Below are 13,344 nucleotides of genomic sequence, written 5' to 3' on the forward strand. Positions count from 1 at the left end.
CGATATAAATGAATATCGAATTTCGTGACAAATAAAACCTCTGCGACACAGGGGCGCGGGCACCAACGCTTCCGACTCCAGGCAGATGACACCCCGGCTCCGGCCTGGGGACGGCCCAGCAGCCCCTGCGGCTCTCTGGGGGCTCAGCTGCGGTCTCAGGTTTACTAGGGGCCAGTACTGTTCCCGCAGACCAGCCGTCGGCAGCGTTACAAAGCTGCCCCCCGGGCCGGCAGGCCTCCCACGCTGTCCGCCCGTTAGGAAATTCCCTTAAAGAAGATGATTAAAGTCGCGCACATCGCCGCCGTCCACACACGACGAGCCCCCAGATGGTGCGTGTTCAAACACTGCAGGTTCCGACCGCGCCCGCCCGAGGACCCTCCCCACCTGCGCTAACCCCCCGGGCGATGTCGACTGCCTGTGGCTTTGGGGTGCCCACGCAGCCGGCTCACATGCATCTCTAGCCTGGGCCCCCCCAATCCTCCCCGCAGCCCGACTCGACCCCTGCAGATGCTCGGGCCACGTTTCTCCCTCCCCGCATCTTATCCACCTTCAGATTCGTCCGCATGCCAATCCCCCGCACTGCTCCCCAGCCCCCGGGCCTGGCCAGCACCCCCTTTCCCCCTCTCTGAGCTATCGCGAGTGCCTGCTCCCCCATCTCTCCCATCTCCCCACCCCCCCACCCGAGGGCTCCCGCACCCCGCCGCCCCAAACCCCCGCCCCCGCCCAGCTCACTCAGCACGGAACCCCGGGCTCTCGTCAGGCACAGGCCTCACGGGACCTGGTCCCTGTCACTCCCGCGCTCCAGCCACCCGGCCCCCCTGCCGTACTCATCCCGCCACACGCTGTGCCCCTGGGCCTTCGCACACCCCGTTCCGTCCGCTGGAGATGGTCCTCCCAGGGCAGAAACGAGGGCCGCGTGCCACTCCCGGCTGGACCAGCACCCCGGCCACCGCTCCACCCCGTCATCGTGCTCGTGCGTCCCCAGGGGGCTTAGCACCGCCTGCCAGTGTGTGCCTTAGTCTCCGACGTCCCCGCAGAGAGGCAGGCGTGTCACGAGAGCAGGCTTTGCGGTGCGCGCTGCTGCAGCCCCCGCGTCTAGCACAGGGCCCGTCACACAGCAGGCACGCAGGTTTGGTTTCTCTTTGTTTTTTTTTTTTTTTAACGAATTAACCATTTTAAAAAGTTCAGAATGTTTGTATCATCTGGGATATTTGAATTGCCATACCCACCTTCCCCTGATAACCGCCATTTTTCACCTTAGGGGGTAAAAAAAGAATTAGGACCGCCCTCGCCTTTCTGCCATAAACAAACCGCCACGTCATAAATAGAAATAAGTCTCCATCTCTGCGTGTTCCACGTGAAGGGAAATACACAGATGTGGACACACAGGCAGAAAATGGGGAACCGCAGTATTTAAAAAAACAACAACAAACTCTGAAAGGAAGTGTCAGACGTCACAGAAAGTAACTGTCACTGACTTGTGCAGCGCGCAGGGTTCAGCGAGAGGAAACAGGAACCAGCCCCCGCGGGCTGGCGAGACGCGGCCACCGGGCGCGCTGGCGTCCCCCGCGCAGCGACCGCTCGGAGAGTCTTTTTGGGCAGCGGGACGTTTTGCTGTAACGGCCCCGGGACGCGCTGCTCGCAGAGAGAGCGCAGGCCCAGAGCCGCGCTCCGCTCCGCTCCGCTCCGCTGACGGCTCTCCACGGGGCTGGGGAGTCCGCGGCCTCCCGAACAGAGGCCGCGGTGTCAGAATTCCTGGAAGGCACAAGGCTGCGAGTCACGCCCTGCGGCCCGTCCACGGAGCCTCCCAGAAGGTCCAGTCTTCCCGCCTCACCCCGCTTCCCCAGGGCACTGAGATACGGTGGCAGACGTGACAACTTCACTTCTGTGTCCAATTAGATCATCTCTGGGTTCCAAGTATTTTTTATTTGGAAATGATTTCAGACTCGCAGCGGAGCTGTGAGGACAGCAGGGTCCCCGCCCCGCTCCTGCTTTTCACGCCCGTGGCACCTCGGACGAGCCCTGCTCAGGGGCTTCGCGGACCGCCCCTCCGCGCGGCTCTGTCTGACGCTTCTTCCCGACCCGGCTGCAGCCGTGGCCCAGGGAGCGGGGACGCGGGGCGAAGCGCCTCCTCACCCGTCACTTCTGGGAGTGTGCGACGCCAATGTCTGGACACCGCTGATGCTCACTTAAGGTGGGGTCCGCCAGGTTTTCCTACTATAAAGTTAATGTTTTTTCCATTCCCGGCTCCATTCATTCAAAATGAGTCACTGAGTCCAGCCCGCGGCCCGCGGGAGGGAGGTTAAGCTCCACCTCCAGGAGGGAAGATGATCAAAAAAACAGTGTCAATATTAAAGCCACCGCGGTCATTAAGAAACACTTTGTCACTACTTTTTTTTTAACGGAAATCTGTTAGATAAACAAATCTCAAGTTATGGTTCATGACAACTAACAAAAGCTGAGGATTAGGGGGAAAAAACCGAGGCTTGAGAAAGACTGATAACCAGACCCCATAAACAAAACGTCTGTGGAATCAACTACAGAGACAGAAAGACATTTAAAAGATTTAGTTTTAGCTTTAAAGTGTTTGTCAGTTTAATCCCTGGTCAAAGCTGTATCATCATCACAGCAGACAGAGCTCCTTCCCCGTCGTGGCTCAGGATTTATGGACGGCCAGCACCGACTTTCTCCGGCGACACAACTCCCCGCCATCGACGTGGCTCAGAGGATGGACGGAAGGAAAAAACACACAAAGCTTTAGCTTGTCAAACATACGTGAGGAGGGGACACCGCGTGAGGCGCCTGCTGCAGAGACCCGGGTCAACGCGCCCTCTCTGTCCCTACCGCCCAGGACGAGGCTCTGCACAGGACAGCGGCCGAGCAAGACGCGGCCCCCTGACCCGCTCAGAACTCGGCCTCTGCGGACAGCAACGCTGCAGGAGTCCGAATGGCCTGCGACACGACCGAGCAGGAGCCATCGCCAGGACCGTCACAGCGCAGGTCACTGGACTCCACCTGCCGGGGGCCCTGGCTCTGGCTTTGGCCTGGAAATGCGCTCTGGAATAAACATGTCTCCAGGGATTCTCGTGTAGAGGGCTCCCCTTCGAGAAAGAGCGACCTGGTATAAGACACGCACAACGTGCCCGCCGAAAAAGGTCCCGATGTCACTTGAGCTTGAGATACACTGATTCCCAACACACTCCTGAACCTCACACAGCTTCATCCAGCTGTGTGCTCCCGACCCAGACGACAGCGCTGCCAGCAAGCTCCCTGTTGCCTTCAGCCCTCACTCGTTCCTCTTTAGGCGCTGGATAGTCTCGCCAGTGCCGCGAGATGAAACACTGGAATTAAAAACTTCAAAAGCTTCGTTGCTGCCGTCTCTAGACCTCGCAACGTGAAAGGGTGCCATCCTGACCGTTCCGAAGGTCCAGAAATCCAGCCACCTTTAGACAGGGGGCAATCTAGACCACGCGAGTGTCCTCTGCCCTGTCCCCCAATCGTCCCCCCGCTCTGACCCTCCGCGGCCCCTCCACACTTTCCTGCGCAGCTTATACTACTTTGCCCTGGTTTACTGTTCTTTTACTATTATTAGATAGTGAGCTATTTCTCATATAGATTAATCTATTTTCAGGTGTTGACAATAAGCCAAGAACTCATTGTACTCATGTTACCTGCAAATGGCTTTTCCAGCACTTTGGATGCTGATCTGTGATCTAAAACAAGGGTCCCCATCTGACAGGCCGCCGACCAGTACCGGTCCGTGGCCTGTCAGGAACCGGGCCGCACAGCAAGAGGTGAGTGGCGGGCGAGCGAGTAAAGCTTCATCTGTATCTGCAGCTGCTCCCCGGCGCCAGCATCACCGCCTCAGCTCCGCCTCAGCTCATCAGGCATCGCATTATCACAGGAGCACCGGTCCCTGGTGCCACAGAGGGTGGGGACCGCTCCTCTAAAAGGAAGACTGTCGATTATTACAGAAATTGGGGTGATGAGGTCTGTGATCTCAATCTTTTCAACTATACAGAAAATGCTAGTCAGCTATAAGTCAAGATCGAGAAAATGATATATTGATGCCACCTCCTGATAATATAGCCAAGAAGCCCTTTTCTGTCAACTAAACATAAGTTAATACGCCCAGTGATGAATATATAAAGCCTAGAATACCTTTAACATACTCCTACCAAATTTAAACATCACGAAGACATCAATTTTCCTGGAAACCCACACCTCTTCCCTCACAGCCACGAAACTCTGACACATCAAACGATGGAATCATTTCAGAGATGCTTAAGTACCCACAGAAGGCTTTGTTTTGCCAGTAAAATAACTACGAGTCCAAAGCAACTAACTTCACCTGAAGTGTCAGAACCATCCTCTCTAAATTGTAAAAGCAAAAACCAGATTCCAAGGCCACACATTCAAGGATCCGTTTCCACGGGTCGAGATCTGTGCACAGTCCTCGGGACGAGTTCTGAATGGCTGGTTTTCTGATACCCGGGGCCTCTGCCAACAGTCTCTGCATTTCGCAAGCACTCGCTCTGAGCCAAGCGCTAATTATGATAACATGCGTCATGTCGGTTAATCCTTCAAACAGCCCTACAAGGCAGGCAATTTCTTATTCCATTTTTTAAAGAAAATTAAGATCCAGAGAAGTTGGCCCCCGGATCGGAAGGTGACTGGGTCTTCGCTTCCTGCTGTGGCCCAAACCAGAACAGTGTCTTTATCAGAGCGGATGTTCAAAATGTATCTGAAAAGTGACTGTGCGTGCATGCTGTGACTGGTTGGAAGTCTTCCTAATTTTTAGGGCACGATCCCATGACTCCTTAAACAAAGGATAAGAAGATACTCAGAGCGATTTATCTAATTGTAAAAAGCAAAATTTAAGCCATGAAGCCAAGGCCCCAGAATGGACTGTCTTGGGTGACATCAATGAAAATGGTAAAGCAAAGACCTTAAAAATTCTGCCCTTCATAAAAGCAAAGAGAACACATGCAAAAATTATTTGAGGCAGGCTTTTCTGAACTTTGGACACTGGCCAAAGGCTTGCAGCAATCCAGGAAGCATTTAGGCAGAGGGGAAAAAAAAAAGTGAAATTCTGGTAAGAACAGTGAACTTTGTGGCAATTCAACTTGCCCTATTTCTAGTCCCTGTTTCCCAGCAATGTGGTAACCCCTGAAAACCAACAATCCACAGTCACAGTGAACACCAGCAGCCTGGCGGCCAGCGGAGGGGGCGGAACAGGGCTGGCGCTCCTTCAAGGCCCCATTCCCAGAGAACTGTCATTATCATGGTCTGGTGCTTCCAAGAAGACCCCATTTGCAAGGCTATCTTTATCTGACCTAATCTGGAGCCCTCCCACTGCAAACAGCCTATGGTGCGGGGTGGGGAGCGGGCAGGCGGGTTAAGGGACATCAGAGGCCGCTGTTAAGTGTCACGCTGCCCCAGGAAGTGGCTAACAGTTGAGGCAAAACACAGGTTAACCAAAAAGCTTAAAAAAAGCTGGGACGCGACAGGTCCAGAAGGGTCTTTGAAAAGTCTGAATATATTCCGGGGACTTTCGAAGGCCATGCACGTGCCCAGGGAAGACCTGAGAACCCCCAAAGCTCTCATCTCTGGCTGACCCTGACGCTCTGCTCAAGCAGAAAGTGAGGCTCGCGAAGAGCTGCAAACGGCATGGGGGGCGCCGGAGGCCAGCACCGCGGCGCAGAGCCCGACAAGGCCTGGGGACGACTTCGTTCCAGGCATCTAAGGAAATCGCCACCCAATCATTAGCTGACCACTGAGCAAACCAAGCGGAGATTTCAGTGACCACACACAAAAAAGAACACAGACAGAACAGAATCGGTTCTAAAAAGTCACTAAACAAACAGCAGTAGCAAAGGCCAACCCTAGGCAGGGAGCAGAATCTGATGTCCTGGACTGCTGTATTTTTAAAATGTCCCAGTTTTCAACAGAAACCATGAGACACGCTACGACAAAAGAAAGTATAACCCATACACAGGGGGAAAGAGCGGCCAGTAAAGAGATTTAAAATATTTAAAAGAGCCGAATGGAAATTCTGGAGTTGCAAAGTGAAAGAACTGAATTGAAAAATTCCCAACAGATTTGAACAGGCAGAAGAAAGACCCAGCAAACGGAATACGGTCAACTGAGATGCTCCGGTCTGAAGACCAGAAACAAGAGAAGAAAGGAAAATAAACCAAATCTGAGCTTACGCGTCACAGTCACCCCAGAAGAGTAAGAAAGAGAAAGGGGCAGAAAGAATACCCGAGGAAAACTTCCCGAATTTGCTGAAAAACAATCCACACACCCAAGAAGCTCAGCGAACTCTAAATACGATAAACCCGAAGCCAGCCACGCCTAGACGCAGCCAGTCTCCGCTGAGAGCCGGGGGGAGGCTGGGAAGCAGAGACTCGTCACATGGCGTAGGAGGAACCCTCGGTTAAGGTCAACGACTGATTCCTCATCAGAAACCAGGGATACCAGAAAACCTCCCTGCAAAGCACGGAAAGAAAGGCCGTCCATCGAGAACCTCCATCAACGAAACCACCTTCCCAGAGTAAAGGAGAAATGAGCACATTCTCAGACAGACACAAACTGAGAACGTTTCACCAGCGAACCTGCCCCGTGAGAAACACCGAAGTGAGTCTGTGACGGTGAAACGAAAGGTCACCAGCCAGTCGCTCTCGTGCTCACGAGTGAAGGGTGACCACACAGGGAACGTGAAAGGCAGTGTGAACGTCCTGTCTAGTCCGCGACGCTCGTTCTCTGATGTGATGTAAAAGACAACTGCATGAGGCGACAATTACAAACCCGTGCTGACAGCACACGCTGGGAAAGAAATAGTCTGTGTGACCAGAGCACAAAGGACGGGGAGGGAACGCAGCTACGGAAAAGCAAGAGGTTACACGCTGTTATGACTAAGTTGGTATTAACCTGAACTACGTTCTCAAGTAAGATGTGAATTGCAACGGGACAAAAAATAACAAAAAAATGAAGTAAAAAAATGACGAGAGTGGAACGTATACAAAACACATGACACGAAATAAGAGCATTGGAGGGACAGGGGAACAAAAAAGACATGACACAGAAAATAGCAAAATGACATAAAGCCCACCCTATCGATGATAGGATCAAAGGTACAAGGATTAACTATTCCAAGTAGCAGGCAGAAATGGCAGAATAGAGTTTTGAAAATGATCGTACTACAGATATGGTGGGTTCCATTCCGAACGGCAAGAAAGCTAATCATCTCGATGAAGAGAGTCGCAGGAATTTGGGGGTTTTTCGATGCATGTAAAAGTTATGTTTATACTATTCTGTAGTCTATTGAGTGTGCAATAGCACTGTGTCTAAAAAAAGTATATACCTCAATTTAAAATATTGCTAGAGAATGCTTTCCATCATCTGAGCCTTCGGAGAGCTGTACGCTCTTTGCTGGTGCGGCATCTCACCTTCCACCTGTCAAAAACGAAACACCTGTGAAGAGCGATGCAATGAGCTACGCCTGCGCACGCCATCTACGAGAGACGAGCTTCAGATTCAGACACAGATGCGCTGACAGCAGAAGGATGGAAAAACATATACCATGTAAATGGGGACCGGATGAGAGCTAGAATGGTCACACTAATAGCGGACAGGAGAGACTTAAAGACAAAAATTGTTATTAAAGAGAAAGGAGAAATTTTATAATGATAAAAGTGTTCACCCGTCAGGAAGGTGTAACAGGTATAAACATGTATGCCCTAACGACACACATGCCCAAAAAGACATGGAGCAAAAACTGCTATAATTGAGGGGAGGAATAGACAATTTGACACCGACACTGGCGACCTCAATACCCCGCTTTCAGCAACGGACAGAACTAGACGGTAACGAGAAAAGGGAACATCTGATTGACATCTGATCAACGACACCTGACAGGTGTCCGCAGAGCACTTCGCTCGACAGCAGAATACACATTCCTCTGCAGGGCACCTGGAAGCTTCTCCGGGGCCGGCCCTGTGTCAGGCCACGGGAGACAAAGTCGGGACCATCAGTAAGTGCCCCGTGGCCTTGGGCCGCCGTGCTGTCTCCCGTCCCGCGTCCCCTTGTTTTCCACGTCCCCTCCCTGTCCTTCCTGCGTTCCGCTGTCACGGCCCTTACACAGTGAGCCTGGCCCAGGCTCCTGACGTGCGACATTCAACCTTCCTTTGCGTGAGTCAGTCACAGACTCGAAAGGAAGACCTTCTCTTTTTACAGACTTTCCCTTACACTTCGGTTTCCCATGATGACGTGCCTTCCATAAAAAGAATATCACCGGGTCCCCTTGCCCGGACTGTTTTATACAGTCACGCACGGCCTGGGTGTGTCGGCTGCACCGTCCAGGTCCGTGCGAATGTTTGCACGATGACGGCATCGCCTACAGAACACGCATCCCCATCGTCAAGCAGCACGTTTGTCTTCAACATCGGCATGACAGGGTTTTAGACTTTTAAAAGTTCTTTCAACTATTTCACGAACGTGTTTTTGTCCCCGCAAGTACACTGAAGTCCTCGAGGGAGAAAACAGCCGTTCGCATTTCTTTCTTCTTTGGCAATTTCCTCCCAGTTCCGGAGGCAGGGCCGGGCCCACCATTGGGCCCCAACGAACGCTTCCTGGTGAATTCGGGGCATCAGCACTGCGACACCCCAAACAAGTTCTGGGTATGCCAGCCAGGCAACAATCCCTTCGGGTCTTGGGGCGCAGGGTGCGGCGGCTAGGGGGAGTCCTTGGAGGGCACCCCCTCGGTGTGCACGCCCCTATGTGACCACGGTTGGGAGACGCTGGGTTACGTGACCGATGAGAAACACTGCTGGAACGAGCTGGAAACCGCCCGAGCGTCCGTAAGAAGAGATGACGCTCTTTACGTGCCAAACGGAAAACATCCCAAGATGTGTAAGTGGAACTCGGCGAGATGCAGAGAGTGTAAAACAGGCTACCGTTCGTGTGAAAGGGGAGTGATACACGGACTTCTTTGCTCACACGTGCACTTCTTTGCTCACACGTGCACAGGGCCCGCCTGTGAGGATGCACCGGGCTGACTCACGAGCGAGGCCCAGGGGCTGGAGGCGAGAGGGGAGGACACTTGTCCCTGTAAACCCTTCGCACTTCTTTCTGCATTTGAACCATGTGAACGCGCTCATTATTACAAAGACAGTAAAGGTTTTAAAGTGGTCACATCCATCTCTACCTATTTTCAGCTGTCATTAGCAATGACTGTTTTCTACCCAAAACACCTTCATTACTAGCCACATGCCGAGTTCAAGATCTGGATACTGATGGCCGGGCTGCGTTCGCTTTGTGACAATCCTCTGAGCTCTACGCGTATTTATGATCCGTACACTTCCCACGAAAAGTTAAAAATAAAATGAATACGTTACATCCATTTTCTTTCTGTTCTCTTATTAAAAGAATAGTATAATATTTCATATATTTGCCTAAATAACATAAATTGTTTTAAATTGTTCGATGTTCCTCCAAAAAGGTCTCGATAGCTGAGTTACTAACGGCGACCCTGGGTGACCCTGGGGACGGCCGGCCCCTCCCACGGTGGCCCCGGCGGTATCAGCACCCTCGCTGGCTGCTGGGCGGGAGGGCTCACTGGGCCCTGGGCAGCATTACCGCATTGAAATCACAGATTTTCATTACGAAGTCCTTAAAGCCAATGATCAAAAACGCCAACGTCGTAAAAGACAAAGAAAGAAGCTGTGCAAACTGAAGCCGCAAACGCCCCAGACGGAAGGAGGCTGAAGACAGAGGAACAAACGCAGGACCAGAGCCCGCGCGGGGCCCTGTACGGGGAAGGGAAAGCTGCTCCATGGGACTTTACAGGACATCAGACGACATCAGAATGTAAACGGCGGGTCAGAGCGTCCCTGTTAAACTGACCTAAGCTGTGGTTATGTGAGAGAGAATTCCCCGTTGTTAACCGCACTTAAAGGGCAACAATGTAAGTTACTCTTCAACGGTGGGGGCGGGTCTCCGAATGGGGGGGAAGGGAGACACTCAGGAACACAAACGATGACGTGCACAGAGTAAAACCCGAACGGGGTAATCTGAGCATAGGGTGTATGCATGTTCTGCGTACTATTTTTATCTTTCGGTTACTTTTCTGTGAAGTTGCAATTACTTCCAAATAAAGTTTTTTAAAACTATGCATTAATAGCTAACTACCAAAAACTATCAAAAGGAGCCTAGAAATCCAGATTTTGACGATGACAGCGAGTCCTCACGAGCCGTTTTAATCATGTAAGAGTGTAATCCCAAGGCATTACTGCAACTTGCCAAAAAAAAAAAAAAAAAAAAAGACCCCTTCCGGCTAGATGTATAACAGCCCTAAATAAGTACCTTCCAAGGCCCAAGCTTAACATAAACTCCACCTCAATCATTTCTCATACTGTGAGCGCCTTCATGGAGAAGCTATAGTTAAGGAAGTTTAATAAAAGCTCCTGAACTCCATGAGTGGTGAACACAAGGACAAACCCTAATAATGACTTAGGTTAGAAACACTGAGCGCTGTACAAAAAAAAAGAAATCAAAGGTCTCACAAAATGGCAAATGTCCCAGTCGACAGAATTCTTAAAAATGATGAACTACGCGTAAGAGGCAAAACTTTTTAATTTACAGAAAAAGATAGAGGAGAAAACTCCTGTGACCCAAGGAAGGGGAGATTTTCTTAAACAAGACACAAAAAGCCCAAACCATGCGGGGAAAGAATGATGTTAGACTACACTTAAATTCACGATTCGCATGTGAGAAAACCACAACACTTAAAGTGAAAAGAAAAGCCGCATTCTGGGAGAAGGTAGTCCTCAATGAAAGGAGGGTCACCTGGGCCCAGCCCGTGGACCGGCCGGCGGGAAGGGCTGAGCTGTCATCAGGCATTCAAAGAAAGGACCAGCAGGGGCACCGGGGCGGCTGCCCCCACACCCTGGCCGGGGCCGGCGCTACCCAGGGCACGAGCTTCCCGCCCACAGACCCGGGTATGGACGTAATAAGTCATTAAACAGACGCCTCGAGCCTAAGGGGCGGCTCCGAGTGCCCAGACGGGACAGCTGAAAACTCCCCTAACGGGGAAAACCGCCCGAAAACTGTCTCCCCACCCCGCGGCCCCGGGACTTCTCCTCCTCACTGTTTCGGCACTGATGCCAGGCCGCCGTTCCTGATAACCTCGAGATGCTGGCTCTGCTGGTGTCTGCCCGCAGTGTAGCAGGTGGAACAGCGTGACAGCATTAAGATGTGTCTTTTTAAATCCTCTCCCAGAGGCCGGCCTGTCCTGCATTTCCAGCAGGAGGGCGGGCCTCCCAGAGGCGGGGCCGCAGAGAGCCTTCCAGAACACACCAGATGGTATATGTTCCAACCAAAACGAAACGCCCTAAGGTTATGACTACTTCATTAAGGATGGGGACATGCAAATATTGCCAGTGGTATTGTGCTTAAAACTGCAGGGAACACGCAAAAAGCTTTCCTCACTGCAAAAATCCACGACAAGACCCCACCAGAGCCCGTGAGCAATGGCCTGTGTGGGCCGGGAGTGGCAGGGGGCACGCAGAGAGATCAGAGGGTTCACTCGTATCCCATTTAGGATTTAAACGTATCTTTTATAATTGGTAACTACGCGAAGGCTACTTCCTGTACACTTGGAAACGTCTACTTCCCTAGCAGTTCAAATGAAAGAAATAGATTATTAGGAGGCATTTAAGAGCAAGTCTGGGGGAAGACAAGTAGAGGCAAGAATACTACTATTTCTTCGCTCAAGTCCCGTAGAAAACTAAGTCAGAAGAAAAGCTAACAGTCGACATCAAGAAGTATGTTTCTTTTTCTTGACAAAAGGCCTAGCGAGTCCCTCTGCTCCTCACCACCATCGGCAGTTTATCTAAACATAATGTAGCCCAAATAATTCTTTCCACTCTGGTCCTGCGACCACGGGCAAGAGGTGCATGCACATCTGCCAATAAAAACGGAGAGAAGTCAAGAGCTCACTCAGTTTCCCAGAACTATCGAAGAGAAAGCACGTACGAGCGCACTTCTCCGGAAACCTGCATCCATGTGTCGAGGTAACCCAGAGTCGCCTACCAGCTATTCTGAAAGGGGGAACTACGTCGCAAATTGACAGACTACGACGACAGTCTAAAGGTTTCAAATAAATGCAAAACCCAGTGCTTTTGGCTTTTTTTACGTCGCTGTTCCTTTCATGAATTCGAAACGCGGTTTCTGAGCCACGTGGGTCGACATGACCGGACGAGAAAGGTCAGGCCTTTGGCGTCCCCGACGCTCCTGCCATCGCATCTGCGAAATGAGCACAAGGGACTGGACGAACTTTCTGGATCATCATGGAAAGATCACTGTGAGCTGCAGCAAACGATATCTTTTCCTTAGGCCCCAAACGCCATTTTTTTGTTAGTTAAGGAATAGGGACAAAAGTAGAGAAGGTTTGCTCGAAAAACCAAGAGAAGGCGTCACGAGAGGGGCTTTGAATAAAAATAAAAAGAAAAAAAAGAGGGTGAAAACGTATCGTAACCCCAACGCGAAGCCTTTGGGAGGAGAGCACCACCCGTCCCCCACGCCCGGCTCGGGGCGAGTGACGACACGCGGGCGCCTTCCCGCTCTTACCTCGTAAGACCAGACGCACTGCACGCCCGCGAACCTGCGCACGCAGCGCCCCACCTCCACGTCCTCGTGCGTGGTGTACATCTCCCGCAGACACTCCCCGATGTGCGGCACCACCCTGCGGAGCACCTCCCGGCTCATGATCACGCCGGGGCCCCCCATGCAGAAGTTCTCGCCGGGCTCCAGGGCCAGCTTGCCCATCTCCTCCGTGGTGCCCAGGCCCGTCTGCCCGAGGAAGAGGGGCTCGCTGCTGTTGAGGCTGCGCAGGAAGCTCTCCAGGCGGTCCCCCTTGATGTAGACGTCGTCGTCGGCGCGCATGAACCACTCGTACTGGTCCAGGTAGTGGTCGTGCATGTACTTGAGCATCATGAAGGATTTCTTCTGCGGTGGGTACGAGTCGTCCACGCCCCGCAGCGCCACCACCGGGATGGGGACCGACGTGTCCGAGCCCTCGCTCGAGAAGAACTGCACTTGACCGGGAATTGTCTTGGACCACGTTCTGGAATTAGAACAAACACCAGTGAGAGAGCAGCTTGCGCCGGGCGTCTCCTCTGCAGAAAGAAAGCCACGCGTCTGCTCCTGCTGGGTCACTCGCCGCGAGCTCAAAGGATGCTAAGGAGCCGTCTGATCTGCCCGCTTCCCCCTGACGGAATCCCACGGACTGGGTCCCGCAAAGTCCACGCGCATTTGCAAAAGAGGCCCGACCGAGAGAGAGTG

At 52.2% G+C, this 13,344-nt stretch overlaps 1 protein-coding gene across 1 annotated transcript in view; it reads right to left on the reverse strand.

Moving 5' to 3' along the window:
• CHSY1 (chondroitin sulfate synthase 1) overlaps nucleotides 1-13,344 on the reverse strand; it is a 47,800-nt gene that overhangs the window by 31,761 nt on the left and 2,695 nt on the right. The window contains exon 4 of the mRNA XM_023525099.1: nucleotides 12,631-13,126. Within this exon, the coding sequence (XP_023380867.1) occupies nucleotides 12,631-13,126 (496 nt within the window). The remainder of the gene's footprint in view (nucleotides 1-12,630; nucleotides 13,127-13,344) is intronic.

This window comes from Pteropus vampyrus, unplaced genomic scaffold (assembly GCF_000151845.1).
Source record: "Pteropus vampyrus isolate Shadow unplaced genomic scaffold, Pvam_2.0 Scaffold525, whole genome shotgun sequence".
Lineage (NCBI taxonomy): Eukaryota > Metazoa > Chordata > Mammalia > Chiroptera > Pteropodidae > Pteropus > Pteropus vampyrus.